General features: G+C 42.4%; 1 protein-coding gene across 8 annotated transcripts in view; it reads left to right on the forward strand.

Moving 5' to 3' along the window:
* The window catches only part of RHOT1 (ras homolog family member T1), an 87,770-nt gene that overhangs the window by 52,490 nt on the left and 10,643 nt on the right, over window positions 1-24,637 (forward strand). For 2 of the 8 annotated variants that reach the window (XR_014788171.1, XR_014788172.1), the window contains exons 19-20: window positions 2,925-3,047; window positions 12,430-13,818. Coding sequence is in view for 3 of the 8 variants with exons in the window: in XM_084837262.1 (XP_084693388.1) it covers window positions 2,925-3,047; window positions 12,430-12,547 (241 nt within the window). In the remaining 5 variants the exon portion in view is untranslated. Of the gene's footprint in view, window positions 1-2,924; window positions 3,048-12,429; window positions 23,558-24,637 lie in introns of those variants that run through there. The other 6 variants (XM_084837262.1, XM_084837264.1, XR_014788168.1 and 3 more) reach the window with 5 other exon arrangements.

Here is a 24,637-nt window from a genome sequence, read left to right on the forward strand (position 1 = left end):
CTAAATGAAAGAGTTTAACACAAAATTGGCAGAGAAATACACATGATTTAAATTGTTTTATTTTAAACTTCTATGTGCCAGCTATTGCACATAATGTGTTTTTGAGACAAGATTGTCTAAATACATTGCAGAATTAGATCTAGCTTAAAGACATGGGGTTCGATTCTCTCCATGTATGCATGCATTGCTCATTGTCATTACTCATTCATTAACGAAGAGTTGTGAGCATGTCCCGAGAAGATTGGACCTTTGTTCACTGGGGGGAAAAAACATGGATAACTAAAGCGTCAGGTAAAACATTAGTACTTATTTTTTGAAGTTACTGGCACTACCTGTATAGTTGTACAAATGGATAAAAGGCTAACTTCCAAGCTACACATAGAGCGTTTGATTCTCACGATGGTATCTGATTATCGTGTGCTGTATTAGCCAGTATGTGCACATCTCCTTAATTGGCCTTTATACATATGGGCTGAGATCCAAAGAATCATGAAACTAGTTTCACGTGCCCAAGGAGGCTTTGGGCTCAATAGCAGCTCTCCGTGCCACATGGCAAACCACTTCTCAAATGGAGCGGACTTGCACACTGCTTTTGAAACAAGGCAAGGTGATCTGCTTTTAGGAGGAAAAAGGCAAGAAGCCTGCTGTGCATAGCCAAGCACTTAAGCATGTGTAAACTAGATCTTGGGATCCTGGTCATGTACTAGCTAGTTTTATCACAGTGATGAAAGGGAGCAGGACGTTTCTAGGAGAAAGGCATGGTTTCATTTTCTTTGTGAGAGTTAAATGCAGGTGCACTTATTGGCCAGAGCAGGGGACTGCCACATAGGTGGCACATCGTTTCAGCTCAGGAGGCCAGAGCTGTCATCCCCTGTGACAATTCCATTTTCCTTTCTGAGTTGAAGACCCTGGTAAGCTGGAAGCAAAGAAATCACTCAAAAAGATAGTACACATGTCTTTAGTGCTTGCTCGCTCTCTGAAATAGTCACTGCTTTAATTAACTTAACACAAATATCCTAATTCCAATACTTATTTCTAGCAGTGGTAAGTTCCATAGTAAGATAGAATGGCACGATGATATCATTACAGAGTACTCTGGTTACAGAAATTAATTTTAACTGATCACTTGACTTAAAAGGAACCTTTCTGTGTGCTCAGTTACCATAAGCAGTGTAGAATAACAGTAATTGGTATTTATATAACACTTTAGAGGGTTCAGAACTCTTAATACATTGATGTGGAAAATGGGACACCTTTAGGCAGTTTCAGGCTATAGCTTTGCTAAAACAAACTGCCCTGCCGTCATTGTTAAAATGGGAGTCATCGTTCTCTATGATACTTGCAGCAATTCTTTTTTTTTTTTTTTTTTTTCTGGAAGCACTGTAGAAATGTGCTATATGACAGTTGTCTGGCTTATTTATCTCTATGCAGGCCACACATTACTCGTAAAACTGAATAGATACCCTGTGTTTCATGTATTCCCTACATAGCCGTTTGTCAGGCTTGCAATTTAGTGTGCCTTAAGGTTGCTGTTTCTCACTAAGCATCTCGCTCTGTTGCCAAGCAAGCCCAGTCTGCAGCCTTTGTGTTCGGTAGGTCGGACCTTTTCTACATTGTTGGGTTAGACATTATTTTAAAGTAGCAAATTCAGTATAATGCAATAGCTGATAATCAGTACAATCCTGAGCTCCATCTAGAAATGTGAAGGTTTGGGGAAAAAAACAGGGAAAATGTTTCCCCCTTTTTTCTTCTAGGCCTTCACATCTATGGCTCCTCTAGAACAGGGGCTTCTCATTCTCTTCTGTAAGGGAAAATGTGGGCGGTATCCGGTATTGCCACAGCACTAGGGCTAATGATGTTGTGCTAGCATAAACCAATGTTAGCACAGCGTCATCAGTGTTTGCTAGGCAAAGGGAAATGGCAGTGATTTGCCACTGAACATATTGCCACTTGTTCCCTTTGCCTAGCAAATTCTGATGACTGGTTTACACTAGTGCAACGTCATTAGTTGTAGTGCTGTGACAGCATTGGATACTGCCTTGTGTGCCCAGGAACATCCGATTCAGGGCAGCTGCAGGCCCTGTGAAGCTTCCAAACAAGTCAAGAAGGCAATAGCCCTCACAGGTTTATCCTCCCATCTCGTAATTAGAGGTATACTGCCTTTGATCATGGGCTTACCATTTCTAGCTCTTCCAGTGAAGAACCATTGATAGATACATTCATGGAGGATAGATCCAATTCCTTTTTACACTACTTATAATGTTTCCATGCTCTAATAGAGCATGAGGAAGCACCTGAAAGATTAAAGATCAAAGCTGCAGGGTTATGGCTTTTGGCTGTTCAGTGGAGGCAAAAATCATCTGCTTTTGCCAGAAAGTCCAGATTTAGAAAAAGGAAAACATCAACTTGGGGGTGGGGGGGAGGTTTTTTGTTTTTGGCTTGATGGATTTGGCTAACCTGGAATATTTAAATACTTTGAAAAATATATGCAATGATATATTTGACTTCCTTAACTTCCCTTGCTCTTTTCCTGATTCTTAAGCATGTGTGTGTTTGTTGGGATGGAAGAGGTAAGGGTAGCTGTTGCTTAATGAAGTTGTTCAGTTTGAGAATACAACTTAATTCCATTCTTCCTGTGGATTTAGGAGGAGTTGCCTCTTGGTATGCAAGTGCATATTCCATTCCCCTACTCTTTCTAAGCCCAACGTAAAATAAAAGTTCCTTTTTTCCTCATGGGGATGCAGGCATATCGGCACAATGCATTTTCCTAAAAATATCTCCTCCTGGAAATCTGCACAGCTTTAGTCTACCCTTGCCTCGCTTTTCCCCAAATGTTACCAATTTATTCCCACTTCTCTTGGTTTGGGCTCAGCCCTGGTTTCTGCCTGAGATCTCAATTCCTGTCCTTCTGTGTGTTTTCGCAGCCATGCCCGGTTACGCTGTATGTGCACCTGCAACAGGTGTACATTTTGCATCTGTCAGAACCTCCTCAACTCAGACTTGCTGCAATCTGTAAAGAACAAACTCTTCACTGCAGTTCTTAACAGGTCTTTGATTTTATTTACTAGGAACCAGGCGTGCTTTAAAAGTACATTTATTAAACAAATGGTTGAACTTTGTAACTGAGACAGACCTTTTACTGAATATCCATTGAGCAGGCAAATGTATCTAATGTTGCAGATATTAGTTTTGCTTTTAAAGTGTTTCTCTTCAAATGGTGCTTACTCTAATTTGCATATTGCAGCGTACCAGTTTAGTGATTTAGTAAGAATAAAAATGTAGAGGAGTTGAGGTTGTTATTAAGATGACTAGTGAAAAGCAAAACCCTTGCTAAACAAAGACCCGGTTCACATGTAATGGTGGTGAATCATGAGTTAATTAACCCAAGATTTGCCACTGCATATGCTGCCACCATTTTGCATATGCAACCTCTGATCAGCCTGATTAAACAAACCATAGTTAACCCATGGTTTGTTCTTAAGTTAACTGTCGGTTGTTTAACCCACAATTAACCCATAACATCCGGTTTGGACATCATGGAGCAACCTCCAATCGGGCCGATTTGCTGCTCTTAATTAACCCACGATTTGCCGCCATTATGTGCAAACGGCCCTACAGAGCTATATCATTAGATGTATATGTAATTTTGATGTAGATTTCAGGAGTACGTTTCATGTAGAGGATTATAGGCAAGTTAAGGCATGGGGAAGACTGTACAGCCCTGGTCAGCAGCTAGTTTTCCTATAGGCCAACTTTGAAAAGGGAGTGAAGGATGGTGGACCAGTGCCTCATCTATCCACCCATAAAAGTGGCTTGCCAGCATGTTCTGTACCCGTGAAACCTCTAGCTTGGCAACTGGGAGACTAGCTGACATCCTTTTGGGGAGCTAGATTTGACTAAGGGCCTCCTACTATGTGGTCTACATTTGTGTATTTTGGTTTGTAAAATGTTCTAGATAGTCGAATTGACTTCCAGTGGTCAAAATACATGTGTTTGGTTCCTGCAAATGGATATGGTGTGATGAGATCTGTGGCATTTAACAACAAATTCCTCTCTAACAAAATGCTACCTGTTTATACATTTTAAGAATACACACTGGTAAAACATTCTTCTCAAGCCATTCAAATACTCTGGGAAAGGTAATTAGCAACAAGCAAATATTCTGTAAAGACTTTTCAGTATTGCAAACAGTGCTGTATCTAATTTATACTGCAGCATGAATTGAATCCTTTTCTGTCACACACACAGAAAAGGATTTGGCAGGTCCGTAAATGTTAACTGCATACCCCATCTTGTGCCAAACTGGCCCAGTTCAAATCAACTGAATGGCAGTTCAAATCAAATTATATTTCTTTGGTGTAGAAGCTTTTCCTAGTGTAGTGACCTGTGGTTGTAATTAAACATTCTGGAAAACTAAGTTTATGGAAAGTTTCTGTGCTTGGCAAAACTTAAGTCTGAAAGTACAGGTGGCATAAATAGGAAATGTGACAGTAGTTGTAGGAAAATGTTAATTTTAAAGCACAGCTGTTTAAATTTGTAGTAGGGAGATCTATAGGGAATATGAAAGTGTTCGTGAAGTGAGAACCTTGCACCCCTGATACAGTATGTGTCCCTTGTTCATTCCAGCTGCACAGCTCCTGTTAAGCGCTGCTGAGAAATTTTAAGTAGGAAACAACTCTCTCAAGCCTCTTTCAAAACGCCCCTGGATAGCTAACCCTGTAGCTTAGATGTTGACTAGCCAGCCTCTCTGCAATCCAGGAAGGCAGAATGAGGTTATTAAGCTGGACTTGCTCTCTTACCAGATATAGAGGAGAAGACTAAGCGTTATACTGTGCTGGCAACATGTCACTAAGTCTTAAATTCCTGTCATTTTTCATGATGGACAGTCAAAGGAAATATATTCTCCCCTTGAGGGCAAGAGGGGCTGCAGGTTTGTGGAAAGGTCCCTCTGCTGGAGCTAGATAGGCAGAATCTAAACTTTGAATAGCGGGGGGTGGGGGGCTGTTCCCCTTAATTCTCAGGTCACTTTTTGTCTTAGCTGCAGGGGGCAGGTGCCTATGGGGGTTCTGTTTTTTAATTTAGTGAGCTCTCCTCACTCCCCCCAAAAGAGAACGCTTGTTATTGGGCAGATTAAAAATATAAATAAAATATATAAGAAGGAGAGGGAACCAGTGGGAGAAGCAGATCACTCTTGCTTTCTCAGGCTACCAACAGCAGCTGAGGAGGCAAATCTGAGTCTGGACTGTGTTTGGCTGTGGATAGAAGCTCACATGACTGAATGCTCCTCCATTTAAAAAAAAAAAAAAAAAGTCTGAGCAGCCCTAGAGAACTGGGCTTTTCTCAAGCTAGCTGCCTTCCTCTCAAGAAAAATCAAATTCACAGGGAATCCCAGAGTTCTCATTTTTCTGTACCATATCATCCATCCATTTCACAGCTCACAAATGACAACCACTGTTTTTCCACTGTGCCACCTGTAATATCACACGTCTGCATAGAACTGCAGCTCCCGTCTCACTTGTATGCAGAAATAGTGTTTTGCTTTGTGTATGCACCCAGGGGGCGGGGAGGAGAGAGAGTGTGTGGGGGGGTCACTCAGTGCAAAGAAAGGTGTGTGTCATCTCCTGACTGTGTGTGCAAAACTGCCTGTAGGCTTTCAGCATATGAACATAGCCTAGCCATGACACCTTCCCAACTGCCCGCATTTCACTGGGTGGCACACTTTTTAAGCATAATTTTGATGGGAGGTTTATGTTTGAGGTCCTTAAAAAGAACAGTGCAAAAAAGAACTGCAGTGCTGCTGCAGTTTTAAGAGCAACAAATTTCAGCTATTGAGTGGTACAGAAATGTAATTAATTGATTAATAATAGGTTCTTTATTTTCATGTTCATCAGGCAATATAACTATAAGGGAAGCTTACTTTTATCTCTTCCCTGACCAGCCAGAGTCATAGGCCCTTGGTTTGTTCTTGGCTTATGACTCTGGCTTGTTCGGAGAGAGACAAGCCAGAGTTTCCAGTGGTTTAGTCGCTCCCGCTTGCAGGAGGAGCCAAGCGGGAGCAATCAGGCAGCATGTACCAGCGCACTGCTTGATCTGTATAGGCCAGGGTTCCGTGGAACCCTGGCTTATCATGACATGTGAATCAGGCTATAGTCTTGTAAAGAATATCTGGACTACAGCTGAAAATTTAATTAGACTTATGTAAACTATAAAGTAGGGAATGGCAAGACTGAAGTTGTGGATCTCCTGTCACCCTGAGAAAAAGCAGAGGTGACAAGCATAGGACTTGTATCACAAGAACTTTACCAAGGCTGTGGATCCACGTGCCTTTTGGAGGTTTTCTTGTCATTATAGAAATACATTGTATGCAGAGGAATATCCCCATCATGGGATGCAAGATTGTTGGTTTGAACTGCCCAGGAATTCTGCCTTTATAGATTTAACTAGGAACAGGGCTGTCTTCAAAACATTGTACACATCATGTCTTAAGGGAAACAGTTGAACCATCTTGGATTATTTTTATGTTTAATTTGTTCTCTCCTTTAGGTGTTCATTTTCATTTGTCTGGCTGGCACTTACTCTCCTCATACTGCATTCTTATGCCTCTCTTTAAAAATGACATTTCTGAGTGTGTCTTCTAATTCATTGCGTGTTTGTCTCCAATCCATCAGCTTGGCTGTTTCTTTTTGGTCATTTGCATCTCTTGCGGATGTTAGAGGCTGATTTTCTGTGCCTGCCTTGTTGGCTTGATTTATTAAAAACTTGTTCCTCTTGTATAGTTAGCAGCATTTTACTCTGGCTTGAAACCCTCAATGGGTAACATTAAATCTCAAATAAAAAATGGGAATCTCCATCTGAGAGTTTTCTTTCCTTGATACTGTGAAGCTGAAATTGTCCTGTTAGAAAGGCTTTTTCTTATAGAAAATTCAGGGTTGGGGTGTTTTTATTTTATTCCATTGTCTTGAGTTTCATGGAAACGAACTGAATTACAAATGGATGTGAGGTATAAACCTCTAATTTCATGGAATCAGGATCGTGGCATATCGTGCCGCGTATTAATTAAAACAAGTATGTTGGTTTCATAAAGTTTGTGCGTTCTCGGCTAAATAGCTTTGCAAAGCCACCTGTCTCTCAATCAATATAAATTAGATCATTGCTTTCTATTTCCCCACCCACCCACCCCATCCTGAAGAACTGAAAGTTTCTTCTGGGGCTTAGTGAGTTCGGCTTGGCTTCTCCTATGGGAAATAATTGTTTCAACTATTTTTTGGCCCCCAGCCAAAGAAGCACAGAATTGAGTAGATCTGGCATGAGGAACTACATATATGACTACTTGATCCACAAGTGCCAGCCACTGTTGTGTGAATGGCTACCCCCTATTCTTCTTACCAAGCTCTTGTGTACACACACACACACACACACACACACAACTTGATGTTGCCTTCATCTGAGGGTTGCCTTTGATGAGGTGGGAGAAATGGGGCATGCTAAGCTATTCATCCCCCTGTCTTCATGAAATTAAGAGCATATGTGATTGCTCTAGGCCTATGGTAGAAGTTTGTGAAAACGATGATGTGATCCTCACTAAGCCCCAGAACACACAGTTTCTAATTGACAAGGTGAAGCTTGCTTGGCAAGAAATTGGATTGTGTTCGTGGCAAGATGAGCTGTATCCTCCCTCTTACAATATAACGTGTAGTGGGGGCTAATGAAGCTACCCCACACTTTTAAAACTTTATTGTACTTCCTCTGAGTTCTTAGGAGCATATTGAAGACTGTGTAGTCCTGACCCTTTTTATTCTTTTGGTTTGCGTTTGGAAGGAAACTATTTTTATTTTGGTTAGTCTTAACTCAGGCAGGCCCACTACTGTTCTGTTTCAGTGTCATACGTACACCTATATGCAGGGCCACAGGCAAAATTGGTAAAGGAAAGAACTGGTCCTAATAAAATGCATGCATCTTCTTTTCCTTTCCTTTCTCCATCCCAAACTTCTCTTTAAACCTTTTTGACTTTGAAAGGTAATCTGGGGGTTGGTGTTCGCAGTGTTTGTCCATGTGAACTGCTGCTTAACTTACTATTATGTGTGTGGCCAATTTGGTTGATGGTTTAATGGCAAATTAATGATCTCATAACTTGCTATTTAAAAAATTTCCCCATATTTCGCATGCAGGAATTCTGGAGTCTCATTATAACGCTTGCTAATTTCCTTGTTAACATTGCTGGAACTTTGAGGGAATAAGGATTGAACGATGCATTAAACAAACTGTCATCTTGGCTTCTACATGTTCCTGCCCCTTGTTTAAAAGTGTCAAGTTCCCATACAAAACTAATAATTCTGCTCAGTTAATGTTTGAGTTCACATGTAACTGGTCTTATGACTCATTAATTTCTGCTACATGTTGACATAAAATAACAGGTGGCTAAAAAGCAGAACTTAAAATGCATTTTTTCTTTACAGAATAGAATATAATGTCTGTGGTTTCTATTTGGAAAACACACCCTGCATTCATTAATGTAAAACACTGGTTATGTTAAACAAAAATATCTTCCTGAATCCTGGATAAACCCTTGTGCATGTGCTCTGTTTTTTTAAAGAGTATAAAAGCCTAATTCAGTACTAATGCAGTACCTATATGATCTGAGAGTCTTAATAGCGTGTTAAATTTGCACAGTAAATGGGTTTCAAAAGTAAAGTGAGAATTCCCCCCCATATGTTGTAAAAAAATTATTTGTTTTCTTTTTTCTTTATTAATATTTATGGTGGAACTACATGTTATGAAGGAAACGTGTGATTCTCAGACCCATGTTTTCCTCATAATGCTAAGTGGTGCTGGAGGCATCTGGTTTAGCCACTGATTTAGCTTGATTCTTCTTTGCAAATACCCCCATCTGTTTGTTTCGCTCTAGCTAGACTCCAAGAATAGAATGCCCCTATTGCAAGGTGGTAAAACCGTGAGGGCATTTGTAAGGGAAAACTGGCCTGCAGTGGAAGAGTCAAGCGCCCCCATCAAAATGCCCCCCATCCCATTTTGCACTTGCATTAACCAGTACATGTTTAGGAAACATGTTTGCTGGTATAATGTTCTGCCCTTAGAATGTCACCACTTAGCTCTGCACAGGAATTTTGGTGTCTGCCCATAAAGAATGCATGTCTGTACAAACACTGTAATAAAAATAAACAGAACAGCAGCACATTTGGGAAGTATGCTTTTAATACTGATTCATGCATTCAAAATCCTTAAATCTCTAAACATGTTGAAGAGAAAACTGCATGCAAATTAAGTAGAATATGTAAATTTTAAAACAGAAGGTAAAATCCAACGTATGTCCTACTTAGAGTAGATCCATGCCTGAAATAACAGGCAAAAATAAAGTTATTTTCATGAACTCACTGTCTCTGAAGCACACTGCATTATCTTTAGCAAGGCAGCCCAAAAAATGAATTTCCAAGTCACCTGACAGTTCTTTTGCTTGGGTTGGCTAACAATAAATACTTTGTTTAGAGACAAGGGGTTGGATCCAGGGTCTGCCTTCCACTCGCAGAAGGTCCCTCTGCCCAATTTTTGGGATCCCCCTCTCTCTCACCCCATTCAGCAGGGTCTCCTGACTCTCTGAGTATCATTTCAGAGGCCCAGAAAGACAGCTGTGGGAAGGCAGGGAACTCCACTTCCACCAGCACAGTTGATCCAGTGTAAATCTGGATCCAACCCCTAGATTTCTTTTGAATCCATAATGAATTTTTCATGCTACTTCATTAACCTGTGCGCAAGAGCAAAGGCTCTCTTATTTAAAGCAGATCGGTAGCCGACTATGCCATGTTGGTGTGTAATTTGTTGTTTTGAGCCATGCTATGAACTGCCCTGTGTGCATGTGTGTAAAAAGGTTAAGAGCCCGTGTAGATGAGTTGGGTGCCATGCTGTTATCAGACGAGGGGAGCAGTATTGTTCACCAGGTGCACGCCGTCAGCTCTGTAGAGAATTCCATCTTCATGGAGTCATCCCTTGATCCACAGTTACTTGGAGACAGGTAACACAATCCTGAGTAATCCCTCCCTGAAGGAGAAACTGAACAAATGCCTTAATATAGTTTGAAAGAACTAACCATGCTAGAAACATTTGCCTTTGAGCTGTTTCAAGATCGTATCCCACAAGAATAAAGCTTTGGAGATTGATTGCAGGTGGCTTTGTACCTGGCTTCATTGATTCCTGGCAATAAACCAACAAGGCTGTTAATGTTGTGTGGATTATCGGAATATGCAAACTGTTGAAAGTATTCTTGCCTGAGTGCTTGAAAAATACCTTAATCCGGTTTGGCCTGTTTGTGGCAGTGCGTAACCATGGTATAATCCCTGTTTTTGTGAAGGAGCCTGGTACTTCTTTAACTTGCACTTCAGAACCTGCTCTGTCCGATGTTATGGTGTGAATGCACAGAATCTCTGTGTCATATACTTTTGAAGTGTTCCCATTATTTCTAATTTAGGTTTTTAAATGCCTAGGCCTTCTGGCCTTCTGTTCTATGGAGTAGTCCTAAATCAGTCCTATAACGCTCAATGTGAGAATCAGTGTGCCTTGAATTAAGGTCACCGCAGTAACCTTTGCTTAAAAACTTTTATCTGTTGCATTATGGTAAGCCACCTTTTAACAAGAGGTTTCAACTGAGCATGCTCACGAACTGGTGTGTGGGGAGACTTGGATCATGGGTTGTCTCTCCTTTTCTTTTTTGGTCTTATCAAGCTCATTGTGGCTTTCTTTCATCCACCATACTCATGCTATCCTGCTGCATTTTGTTTTCTTCTGTTAATACCAATCCCTGTTTCACTAACATCTTGGCCCTTATAACAATTTTACAGCACAATGGTGAGAACGATTAGCTGAAATGATGAGAATGATTAGCTGAATGATTAGGCCCTGCCACTGGATAGAAGCATCACGTCAAAGGTGCCAGCATATAGAGGTGGGCATGCACTCAGTTTGAAGGCACAATTGCCCTTACCTCTAGGAGCTGGCCAGGGGACGCACAGCCAGTGTTCTGTTTCCCTCCAACAGTTGTGCCATTACTACAGTTAAGTCTGTACATTTTGCTGCCTTCTAGATATGCTGTGAATCAATTTGAGTGTCATGACAAGCTACCAAAAAGCACTTTTAACATGCGCGCACACACACACCCCTAGGTGTGTAAGACATGCATATCTAGGCTGGGGTGATAACATGGCATGGGCAAATTGCAGGCCTTCCAAATATTACACTGACGGCATGGGATCACCTATATGGGTTAATGCTCATGATATTTAACTTGACCTTTAGCGGCAGGAGAAAGCTCCAGGGGGCAGAGGGTGCTGAGTAGAGGAGGCGGTTAGACTCAGGGAGTTAAAATACATCGGGACAGCCTTGATTGTGTGTTCCTTTGATACGATAAAGGCATCTGTCGTTGTCATTTTACTGTTCTAGCTTTTGGAAAAGTGTTACACTTAGCAGTTCACTTCTTCAAAAGAGCACTTTTCATTGTATCAGAATGCTGGAGAAGCGTAAATTGTGAAAAGCAAAGAATGTGGGAATTACATGCTCCTAAAGTTACTGTCTTCCTGTCGTTTCAACACGTGAGCTGCAGACCTGATTTTTTCTGACATCAAAATGATCCCTCCCTTGAAACCAAGGGACTAGGAGAGAATTTACTACCTCTGGGTGCAATTCTATTGCAACTTTTTGTAGCCAAATTATTTCTGCGTTCTCCCTCCAAGCACAGTCCCAGCCAACAAAGAGCCCAATTTTTCTCAAACTGCTTCACATACATTGTATTGAGGGAGAGGATTTCATTATATCACTTACTAGATCAGCCTTTCAAATAAGTACATCAGTGTTTCTAACACACTGCCTGCACCATACCAGTGTGGGTAATTTGTGATGCATCAGCAGCCTTAGAAAAACATTTTCCAATTTACAGAAACCTTCCCAACTTGCCTGGAGTAGACGAGTAGCTGTTTACAAGCCTTAATTAGATTAACTTTAGTCATTTTACAGTTGCAAGCTTACAAGCAGTACATGGCCTCTTCCTTAGAGTAAGATTTTTTCAGCAGCAGCAGCAACAAATAATAATAATAAAGAAAAGAAAGGGTTGCTCAAATAATTTTCATTGGTCAAGAGCACCCTTGTAGTAGGAGGCCAAGGCTAGCACTGAACTTGACTGAACAATTCGTTTTATGCTGCTGTGAAAAGTGAATTGATCAGGTTGATCTAGTGACCGAACTGTAATACAACAGTGCTCTGCATAGTTACAACAAAAGCGGCCATTTGTAAGACTTCACCAGTTTATGTAACTGACTTAAAACTGACAAGTGTTACACATTTCGAAAAGCTTACATGTTGTGAGCTGAGTGTTTTCTTCTGATGTTCCATCTCAAAATCAGTTAATTTTTTTAATGCTTTGTATTGCAGGCATGTGACACAAGCAGACCTCAAGAGCTCTACCTTTTGGCTTCGAGCAAGTTTTGGTGCTACAGTCTTTGCTGTTTTGGGTTTCGCCATGTACAGAGCATTACTAAAGCAGCGATGATCTGGAAGACAGCATGTTTCTTGGGGTGGGGTGGGGTGTTACCAAAAGGGAAAAAAAGATAAACTTTTATGTACATTCTAAATCTGCTAGAAATATTTATATATGCGAGTTACTTTATTATTTGTAATTCATGGATAAGATTATTTTAAATGATAGTTCTAAACTTGCAGTATTGCATAGGTTGTGGAAGAGAGGTTTTGCATTACAGTGGCTACCATTGGCTACATTTGCACAGCCGAAAGGGAATTATTGTAAAATAACTTGTATATATTAAGGCAGTGAGGCATAACATCCCCAAAAGTCATTTGAAACACCACTGTTAGATGTTTCAAGTGGAATGAGAGAGAGTGCAATTAGAATTTAATTTCAGCAATGTAAGGTTCAAGTCCAGGATCATCCTTCATTCCTTTATTTCACAAGTATCTGAAGTTCTCATTTTGGGCTACAGGGTTTGGGGAGCGCTGACTTTTTTGTCTTTAGTAACTGAACTGCTCATTTACCCACTGATCATATTTCACAGAAGTGTTTTAATGTGGCAAATTTGACTGGACTTGGATTAATTTTTTTGTATCCTACATTGTACAACTAAATGTGCCACAGATCAAGGAGGGGAGGGAGAAGAATGGGGTTAGAATGGGGTGTTCCCTTTGTTAAATCAGAAGCAAGTGTCATCTCTTACTTGTCAACATCTGACACTGTGTGCCATTCTGTGGCGCTCTCATTTTCCTCTATGTTTTGTAGCTTTTCCAAATTCAGTGGGCAATCAATTTGTATATTATAACTGTTTATAATTCACCAAAAGTGTTTGTTTCATCCCTCACTCTCCTAAAAGATGTGTATGGGGTAGAAATGAAATAGTACACAGTACTTTACTCTACTGGGTAGTAGATTAGTTGCATGGTTTGCACTGCATCCTATACTTGGCTGGAATTACCTGTAGGTGGCATTTTTAAAACAAAAGAGGGTCAAGTAACCCTGATAAATGAAAATTCCTCCTGTCAAACCTATTTTTCCCCATCAATGCCCTTTACAAGTATTTCAATAAATAACTGTACTGTGCTGTGTTTTGAATGCTCTTTCTTGTGCTTATAGAGGCAGTATTGATCCAGTGGACACAGTGATGAAGTTTTGTTGTCCCCCCAGCTCTGTAATGTACCCCCAATCTCCTGGTTCAAATCTCTGCTCAGCTATGAATCTCACTGGGATGGCCATGGCTTATAACTCTCCACTTATCCTACTGCAAAGAGTGCCTGGGAGGAAGAGCAGAGCAGGTGTGTAGGCCTAAGACACTGACTAGCAATGGTGCCCACTGGATAAACATGGAATAATTGGGGAGCCCCACAAAGTCAAAACTCCTGGTCTTTTGTTATTTTTCAAAAAGTTCCAGTGCCTTAGTTGTAAAATAGGTAAATGGGCAACCTGGGCTAATAGGTCATGCCTCTTTCTTTTTACTCCTCCTCACTGAAAGAGTGGACATTCCTGGCCTTGAAGGAGGTGTAACCAGTTCACTATTGCCCCTGACAGTGTCACTACCATAGTTGAGAGCATTGGCCCGGATGGTTTTGGAGACCACTTTCAGGTCTTGCGTTACAGTATTTGGTGTTCCAGTCAGATGGTTTTGATTAAGGAAACCAGTTAAGCACTGCTTTCTTCTCTAGCTTAGGTGGGACTTTGCCTTCCTACACGCACCAGCTGCTAGAGATGCTGTGAGACTCTGAAGCTTTCAGAGAACAGGTATATCATCATTTAGAGCTTGAGCTTAGCCTGGATTTCAAGGATATTACCATCATTACCAAGAAAATGCTGATTATAGAACTACACTTCGGAGAACTTGGTTTTGTTAAGAAGCGGGAATTCTCCTTCATGCCCCTTTTGGTATTTGCCACATTATGGGCACAAAAGGGATCCACAAGATCGGCCATAGGATTTCTGAGGCTAGCTTAGGGGAGAAAATTGTGGCTGCAGAAAAAGAAATGGTGCCAAATGCTGAAAATGAGGATTCTACTTGTATATCAGATTATAAATTGTTTAGCGTTAGACAAATGTTTTTATGAATAATGCCCCCTGTTATGCAGATGGAATTATATTTATGAATGGAAGACCATGAGTGTAAATGTGTAAGTTGTGCAATGTAGGGAGCCAAATGAGTCCTGGTGATGGAAGACAGAAAGGTAAGTCAAGACAGTGAGGGACAAAATATAGAGCAAGTGAGTTCATAAGATTCTGTTCCTTCAGGAAAACACATGAGGCTACCTTATAGCAAGTGTCTTATTGACTACTCTGAAAGGTAGAGAGATCTGTCCCAGGTCTTCTACCTGAGAACCATTTAACTAGAAATGCTGTGGATCCAGTTTAAAATTGGGCTGCAATGTTAATAGATTAATCAGCTAAAAATCTCAGGCACAATTAAAATCTGGGGGCCTGATTGAGCAGGCATTGCCCATATGTCAATTCCCTAGCCTAATCCTGTTAAATTTATAAGCTTCTGTAGGGAACTCGCTAATCTTGCACTGAAATCGCCACTACCACTTTCGTTGCTGTGTTACAAAGCATCTCCTCTCTCACCCAAGTCGCTATGCTGTCCTCTAATATAGCACTATGCTACCATGGTAATACTATACAGGAGGTACATTTGTACACGGCACTGGCAATGGAGAGGAAATCAGATACAACAAGATAAAAATGCCCAGAAGTGGAGGCTGAATCGGGATACCCCTTGCTTCATCTGTTTTTAGGGGAACATGGAAAAAGGGCAGGCACCTTTGGATAGAGGGTTTCCCCCATCAAGTTTTTAATGTTTAACTCACCAACCTTTTTCTTCCCTTCCTGCTTAAAACAGTTCTACAATTGAGTGCATGCTTTATGCTGACAGACTTTACTTTCAACAAGAAGGATGCAGATTGCCATGGCAATGTATGAAAATAACTTCTCATGTCACCTGATTGCTATATCTGGCTTTGGCAGATGGGAATGTAGTAGCTGTTCAGTGCTTAGGGAGGACAGTGTGAAGGAACCAGCCAGAAGTCAGTTAAAAAACGTGTATGTTGTGCTTACATAGCTGCCAACTGGACAGCTAGGCTTCCAAACACTGGTTATGATGGAACTTTGTAAAATCTTCCCCCAATTGGCCTGATATTTGGGCTCTTAAGGCTGATGCCATGACATGTTAAAGCAGTAAAGTGAAGCAAAAATGACTTGGAATTAATAAGAATAGGACTGGCTCCTAGGGATGTAGCTAACCGTGGCCTGGACCCTGAATCTTTGTATGTTTTCCTTCCTCTTTCACACACACACCACAGCTACACCCATCTGCAGCGCAGCCCCATCCATCTTCCCGTTTCTCCCTTTTTTTAATGAGCTGCCCAGAGGAAGCTGGGAGAAGTGCCATATGACCTGTATCCTGCTGGTGCTCTTCCTGAGTTGTGTGGCCAGGCATGGCAACTCTTCTCACAGACATAGATGCCATGATCTCTTGGCTCCATACTCCATGTTTTGCCTTCAAAGCTCCTGCACTGTTTCTGCTTCAAGCTTCTATACTGTGGGTGAACGTTCCTGTGGGGATTTCAACTCTAAGAATGGAGGGCACATAATTCTATCTAGATTTAACACTGAATATGGATGGAGTTTTGAATCTGACAACTTGGGCTAGACTACTGTAATACAATCTACATGGGGCTACCTTGATGACTGCCCAGTAGCTTAAGTTGGTGCAGAAAACCATGACCTACCTTCTGGTTTTTCCCTGGCTTAGGAGGTGAAAACGGTCTTTGTTGTATCATCGTGACCTGCCTGTTTTGGATTGGTATTCCACAACCAGGATATAAGCAGCTGTACGTGGTACCTCTACTTATACATGAACATTCCTGCATAGTCACACATCTTGTCCACCTTTTGCCATAATGTCTGGACTCTAATGTGTACCTAGTATCTGCAGCTGCCAGTTGAGAACAAGATGGAAAGGTTTTGTGCCCTGGCCTCTTGCACACGAGCAATTCTTACTTAGCGGGCAAGAGGCACTGATGCAAGTGTCTTGGCTCCTGGTCAAAGCTTGAGAATCTTCCAGCATTCAAGCCTGCAGGTGTTTACTCCCAAAGATGTGACTGTAACTGAACATCAGTTACAGGTGAGAGAAGCTGATTTGCAAAATGGGCAATATGAATAAAGCTCACAGTTTAAAAAAAAATAATTTGTGTAGTAGCACCCAGTTGCCGCCAGATGACAGTGTAGCTTCAAAAAGCCTGGTGCAACCCTTGTCCTCCTGGTTTGTGTAATGTAATGTTTGCAGAGATGGGTTTAATGGTGTGTTCTCTTTTCCCGTAATAGTACTAAGTTTATACATCTCCTGCAATAGCAAATCTTATGTTAAGGAGGTAAGATTACCTTTGGAGAAGACAGTCACTTATTTGTTGCTGGGCAATCTTACCACACACAAAACAGAACTAAGTCTCTGGTTGCAGGCAGAAACATGCCTCCTAGGGGCACATGGGGCTGTGAAGATTCCACTGCAGAATTCAGAATGACTGCTAGATTACCCACCTTCCCTTCTCTCCCTCCAACATGCTTCTGTCAGGGCTATGCCATCCAGCCCACAGGATCAGTGCTGGCTCCACATTTTGAAGGGTCCCCTCCCGCGGTGAATCTACCTTCTTCACAGCTGCTGCTGCTCTTTCTTGTCATTGCTACCCCCTGCTTGCTTGCCAGGCAGGGAGGCCATGTGCAAATAGGCAGTGGCATCTCCTGCTCCACACATAACCCTTGTCTGGGGACCACAGCAAGAGAAGGGTGAACAAACAGGCTGCAGTGGGGAAAAGGAGGAGCAGGTCCAGGGGGCAGTTGTCAGTAGGACCCCTTCTGGGGTGTGGGCCCTTGGCAGGTGCCCAGCCATGCCGACCTTTAGTGCCGGCCCTGCACAGTATTGTATATGTGGCAGAGAGACGCACTGCTGAAGGAGCAAATGTTTCTAGATGATTCTCACAAGTGAACTAAGTTATATATGTGCTTAACTACCTTTTGAATTTTGTGCTTGACTTGGGCTGGTTCATGCCCATTCTTGTAAAAACGGGTTATCTGGGTCAGTGCTGAGAGAAAGCTCCCTGGCCATATTTTTCTGCATGGATACATACTGTGATAGGTTCTTTGCCTTCCCTTTTCTGTACATGGAATATGGTGTGCCCTGCCTTGGAATCTAACCAATATTTTTCTTAAAGCCTGATTCTTGATTCCTGGACTTCCTTATGCCCTAACAAATGTTCTCTTCTAATGGAACATCTGGAAAGTCTGCAACATTCATTGCAGTTCCCTTTACTTTTCTGATTCACAGCTCATTCTGTTGTATTATAAATTGCTGCAGATTGGAGTGTGGGTGCTCTTTTTTTTTTGCAAAAGTAATGTTAAATCAATCCTCTTTCTCACACGCTCACGCAAATCCTACCAATCGATGGGCAGAGCCGTACTGAAGCAATGTCACACTGCATTGGATTATTATTTTAGTTGTGCTGCATCGGTTTTCGCTCCCAGTTCTTTGCAGTTGCTATTTCAATAAATGAGGCTACTCAAAGGAAGGGGGCGGGAAATTAATTCTGGGACAGAATTAAAGCAAAAACTGAGTGGAGGAAGATGCTTCTCAATAACAAGTTGTCCATGAGGGGAAAAGGAAGCCGACAAATTAATCTTTCCATGGGCCTTGGTTCCTTGGCAGAAACTGGAGCTGAGAAAAATAAACAGATCAGGAACTAGCAAAACATGCAGGAAGCTGTGTTAGTCGAATAGGGGGGTGGGGGGAATCCAAACAGCATCTGTAGTATACAATTTTTATGAGAAGTGGGGCCAGCTAAAAAGTCACCAAGTAGTTAGCAAGCTTTTGTATTCACCAGCAGTTTCTTCTAGCTGGATGTTATGGGGTGTATCCAATGAGATGCTTACACCCCCCACTGATTCTGCACCCCACAGATTCCCTTCTGCAAGTGGCGCCCACCGCTTACACAAGGGAGATCTAGTGCTGCCGGGGGCAACCCCAAACAAGCAGAAACACTTGCTTCTGAAAGGAGGCAGATCAGCGGAGTTCGCATAACGGAGCTCCGCTGACCTGCCTTGTTCCAGAAACAAGTGTTTCTGCTCATTTCAGGGCTTCCTCTAGGAAGCGTTAAATCTCCCTTGGGTAAAAGGGTCCCACTTGTGCAAGAAAATCAGCGGGACCCACCACTTGTGGAAGGGAATCAGCAGGGGCATGAGTGCCCTGTTGGATACTGCCCTAAGTAAGCTTTGAAGAAAGCAGCGGTGAGGCCTTTGCTGAATAAACCAAATTTAAAACCTGTGGTTTGGGATAACTACCGGCCAGTGTCAAATTTGCCATTCTTCGGCAAGGTGCTGGAGCATGTGCTGGATAACACTGATTATTTAGATCCGTTCCAATCCGGTTTCAGAACTGGTTATGGGACAGAAACAGCCTTTGGTCCGCTTGGTTGATGACGTACGCTGGGAGATGGATGTGGGGAGTGCAACCCCAGTGATTTTTCTGGAGCTCTCTGCAGCTTTAGATACCATTGACCATAGTATCCTTCTGAATAATTTGTCTGGGCTGGGCTTAGGAAGCATGGTGTTAAAATGGTTACAGCCCTTCCTGGAGGAGCAGTCTCAAAAGATGTGCTGGGGGACTCCCCCCCACCCCCCGAGCCATTGCATCTACATGAAACTGCTGGGGGAAGACATCCGAAGGTTTGGACTGAAGCATCATCAGTATGTGGATGATACTCATTTCTGCCTCTGATGTCCATTGGCACATCCTAGGAAGGCTGTGGAACTCTTGAACCAGTGTTTGGAGGCTGTTCGGGATGGTTGAGGATGAACAAGCTGAAAATTGATCCTGGCAAGACAAGTACTGTGCATTGGGAAACCAACTACTCTGGATGGAGGTTTACAATTGGGCTTAGATGGGGTTGCACTCCCCATAAAAGACCAACTGTGTAGCCTGGAATGCCCAGGTTGCTGTGGTGTCCAGGAGTGCATTTTACCAGCTTAACCTGGTACCTCAGCTGCGGTTCTATCTGGAGAGGACAGACTGTGCCTCAGTTATCCATGCACTAGGCTGGACTACTGTAATGCACTGTATGTGGGGCTGCCTTTGAATATGGTTCAGAAACTACAGCTGGTGCAGAATGCAGCTGTCCAAGTGCAGGTGGGGGATGAAGCAGTTTGATCATATAGCACCTATACTATGCCAGCTGAGCTGGTTACCTGTGTGTTTCCAAGCCCATTTTAAAGTGCTGCTTTTGTCTTTTAAATCCTTGAATGGTTTGGGACCATATTACTTGGAGGACTACCTTCACCCATCCCAGCTTGCCTGAACTTTAAGATCAGCACAGAGGGCGCTCTCACTTGCCCACTTTTGAGAGCACTTAGGTGAGCGACTACATGAGAGAGGGCCTTTTCTGCACTGGCCCCACACTTCTGGAATAAGTTGCCATCAGGGGTCCACCAGGCCCCATCATTACTCTGGCCTTCCCCTGATTATGTTTATTGGACTGTTCTGCCCTGTACCTGCAATTGTGTTGTACATTTTGTCTTACACTGGTGTTCGTTGTTTTGGGGAAATATTTGCCTCTTATCGTGTTGGGTTTTATTAATTTTATTTTTCTAAGCTGTCTTGGGAGGGCTGAAAGGTGGCCTAGAAATGTTTTAAATGAAGGAAGGAAGGAAAATAGAAGTGCTTAGCTGAAATGCCAAGTCTGCACTTCACAATCTTAAGGTAAGATAGAGGAGGAGGGGTGATGCCAACTTAATTAGATTAGACCAGGGGCAAGGGAACCTGTGGCCCTCCAGATGTTGGATTACAAGTCCCATCAACCCCAGCCAGCATGGCTAATGGTCAGGGATAATTTGAGTAGTAGTCCAACAACTTCTGGAGGGTTACAGGTTCCCCACCCCTGTATTGGATCCTCTTGGATTGTAGCAAGGCATGCAGAGAAACAAGAGCTCTTTGCAAATATAATGTAGTCTTTACACTGAAAAAGAACTATTTCCCCAGATGGTACTGGGTTTTGTTCTTGTTCTGTTTTTTGACTTTTTGGAGAATTACCAAATTAGCCATCCAGGAGTGGAATCCCCTCCAAACATTAGGTAACACTACTACACAACTTTACTATCTATTGACTTTAATGTGAAATTATGCAGTAGGTATAATGTCCAGGTTTGCTAATATAAGGGCTACGCTGTTCTGTAATTGTGCTCTCTGCCTTGTATGGGCCCAGCATGTTACAGTTAGTACTACAGGCCCAAATAACAGCCCAAAAAAAATATTGTAGAGCTGGAAAAAGTGCAGAAAAGGGCAGCTAAAATGATCATGGGGCTGGAGCATCTCCCCTATGAGGGAAGGTTACAACAGCTTGGGATTGTTTAGCTTGGGATAAAGGAAGGTAAGGGGAGATATTATAGAGGTCTACAGAATTATGCATGTGGTGGAGAATGCAGATAGGGAGACATTTTTCTCCCTCTCTCATAATACTAGAACCCGGGGTCATCCCATGAAGCTGATTGATGGGAGATTCAGAACAGATAAAAGGAAGGACTTCTTCACACAGCCCAGAGTTAAACTACGGAATTTGCTACCACAAGACGCAGTGATGGCCACCAATTTGGAAGGCTTTAAAAGGGGGTTGGACAAATTCCCAGAGAAGGCTATCAATGGTTACTAGTCCTGATGCCTCTATGCTACCTCCAGTAATCAGAGGCAGTAAGCCTATCTACACCAGTCGCTGGGGAACATAGGCAGGAGGGTGCTGTTGCACTAGTGTCCTGCTTGTGGGTTCCTGGTCGACAGCTGGTTGGCGCTGTGTGAACAGAATGCTGAACTAGAAGGACCCTTGGTCTGATCCAGCAGGGCTCTTCTTTTGTTCTTATGCTGGCTTTTATCTTTTTCTAATGGAAAGTAGTATTGCTTCTTCACCCCAGCATGCCTTGCTGCATCATGCATGTCTTTGCACCAGACAAAGTCTGACTGCATTAAGTCTGAATCACGCCCTCTCCATCCCATCTTAAGCCTATTACACTGCTACAAACCAGATCTGTAGGCTTTTCACCATGCCTTGCAACATCTTGTTTGCATAACATCCCTCCTACTGAAGAGTCCCAGTGAACTCAAAAGCGAAGGTCAAGAGCAATAAACAAAGCAGCATGGATTTGAATTGTATGAATAATTTTGCCCCAAGCCAGCTAGCATATGCACAGGGAAGTAGGCTGCCACATGAGCGCTTCTAGCTGCATGGGAAACTGGAATGGACCACCAGCTAACATAAGTTGTCTAGGAGTGTTCGTGATAGCACCAATCACTTATTCTGGGTAGTAGGGTTGCCAACTGACCAGGAAGCAATAGGCCTGGTTCACTCTTGTGTCTTTAAGAGCAGTTTGATGTCCAAAATCAGCAAGTGAAGCTGTTGCATGCAGGTAAGCTAAGTGCAGTCCCCCGTTAATGTCTGCCAATCACGCTGCTCTCAAAGAAACAGGAGACCTGAAGATGAATAGTGTCTGTGTGTGTTGGGGAGTAGGAGGACAGAATCTGGCCTGCCATTCCCCAAACAGATGATGGGAGCTTCTGCTGTCAATGTAATTCGTTCTCTCCGTATAGAGCCCTGGCCAGCTCTGTATCAAGCCGTTCAGGCTGGGGAAATGTATATGCAACAGTCCGTTGCCAAGTGTGCATAAAGCTGGATCAGGTCAGGACCCAGGGAAGGGAAGGGTTGACAATTCTGTTGCTGAATTGCATTTAAACATGCAGGGAATATGTAATAAACTGACTCCCTTCAGTGGAAATCCATTGCTTGTTGTGCTGCCTTCTATGGCTATTGTTAACCGTTGTTCCCTCTCCTCTCCGAAAATATTTGAAATGGCCAGCTCATGGTGTGCCCTGCTTAACGTTCTTTTGTGCAAGCTAGCAACACTTCTCTCTTTCATCCTCTGCCTACAAGATTTGCTCTGTAGGTGCTTCTTTTTCTTCATCCACCCTCATCCGTGCTCTCTACATTTTTTTGTCCAAATTGCAAGGGATAATCTTCACCTACAGCTACCTTCTTCATGAAGCTAGAGGTGCTATTTTCAGATACCCTTGAAAATAGCGAATCCTTAGCAAGAGCACAACATTTAAACAGCAAAGAGTTCATCCTGGTGGAGTTTCAGAAGCCTGGAGTGAGCATGCAAACTTGTACTGTTTAGAGCTGCTTTGTGGAGAAAGAAGGATAACAGAGATGCATTGCTAATGAAAGTATTACGCTGTGATCATGCACATCCCAGGACATAACGTTCAGTGATGAATACTCCCTGGCCAGCCACTTATTTTGCCTTACTTCTCACGCTGTCAACCTTCCTCCCAGAATCTCACTTGATTTATGTTGCCAACAGAAAGGTGTTTCCTTCATTTCTCCCTCACAGATGGCAAACATGATGCCATAGATCAAAGTAAGGGAACATTTGGGATCCCCTTTGAAAGGAGAAAAACAAGCATAGGCCAAGTATAGGTATTTCTGTAACATTCCTTCTAACTGTCAAAGAAAGAAAGAAAGAAAGAAAGAAAGAAAGAAAGATAGATTCCCCTGCGGAAGTAAAAAAAAAAAAGTGTGCGAGAGAGCGCCTGGGTTCACACAACATGATAACCTATACTCAAGGTTGAGTATGGGTTTTGTGTGTGTTGTTGAACTGTGGGTTGCTGTGTTGTGTGAACCCAACCATGCTAACAAACCATGGTTTGTAGTTGGGCTGTGAACTTTGAGTTCATAGCTAACAAACCATGGTTTGTTAGTGTGGTGGGGTTCACACCACCCAACATCCCACAACAACCCACACTCAACCCATACTCAACCTTGAGTATGGGTTGTCATGTTGTGTGAACCCAGTCAGAGACAGAGACCCAGTTCACGTGATCATTACAGCCTAAGCAAGCCATGGCATGTACCAGGCACCATTTGCTAATTACTCACCCGGGCACAGCTTATTGTATCATCTGAGCCTGAGCAGCATGGCACATTTGAGAGGGAAACTTAAATAAGCCATGGCCTGTTGGTTTATTTGAGGGTTGTTCCCCCCTCAAACAAGCCATGCCACCCAGGTTCAGACGACACAACAAGCTGCGCCCGGGTGGGAAATAGCGCCCAGAATGTGCTGGCACACGCTGCGACTTAAGCCAGTGTGGCTTGTTTAAGCTGCAGCGATCTTGCAAACCAGGCCAGTGTAACTGAGTAATATTTTCAGAGAATAAATCCTAGAGTTAATATAGGGGAGGAAAATATATTTGCACATAAATACCTGTAAGACTGCTTTCATTGTCATTTACTATCATAATTACATTTCATTGTCATATGACATTCAACTGTTATATTCTCCAAGATCTATCATGCAGTGGTATAGCTCAATTTTCCCCAATGTCATAAACTTTTTCAGAATAGCACTACATTCCCATCAGTGGTGAACTAATACATGTGATCATTTTCAGATATGGAGGCAAGCAAACCATTGTTAGCCATGCCATTTTTGTGGCCAGTGGCAATATTATTCTCACTGTAGCAGCTGGTAGCATCTAGTCAGAAGTTTTGATTTTTCGAAGTTCCTAATTTCTTACATAAACGTCTATTTTCGTTTAAAAGACTGGGGCCTGGTGCGATTGAAGGAAGAAGGTTGTATCATTATTATATCATCCCCACCACCACCATCAGTATTTTTGCCTATGAAACCCATGTGGTAGCTTCAACATGCTTCACTGAAAGCCAATGGTCTCAGAATTAATTATAAGCATGAGTTCTTTTTATGTTTGTAATTAAGCCATGATGATTAATTGGTCTTAGCGATCATGCAGATCCATTGCTGACCGGACAAATTATTTTTTATTTATCTGAAGTATTTTTTATGCCGCTCCTCAGCCAAAAAGGGCCCCTGGAGTGACTTACAAACAATCAGTTAAACAAGAAGGTTCCTGTCCACAGACCTACAGTCTATAAAGACATGACACACAAGGGAAGTGGGGGGTGGGAATGAAGTAGTCTTTTAACAGGGCTGGTGGAATGACCCTGCTTCGCCTTGTGACAGATTTGTCCTTGTCTAGGGATATTA

This window comes from Heloderma suspectum, chromosome 2, assembly GCF_057233095.1.
Source record: "Heloderma suspectum isolate Gila_16-S chromosome 2, 16-S_ref, whole genome shotgun sequence".
NCBI lineage: Eukaryota > Metazoa > Chordata > Lepidosauria > Squamata > Helodermatidae > Heloderma > Heloderma suspectum.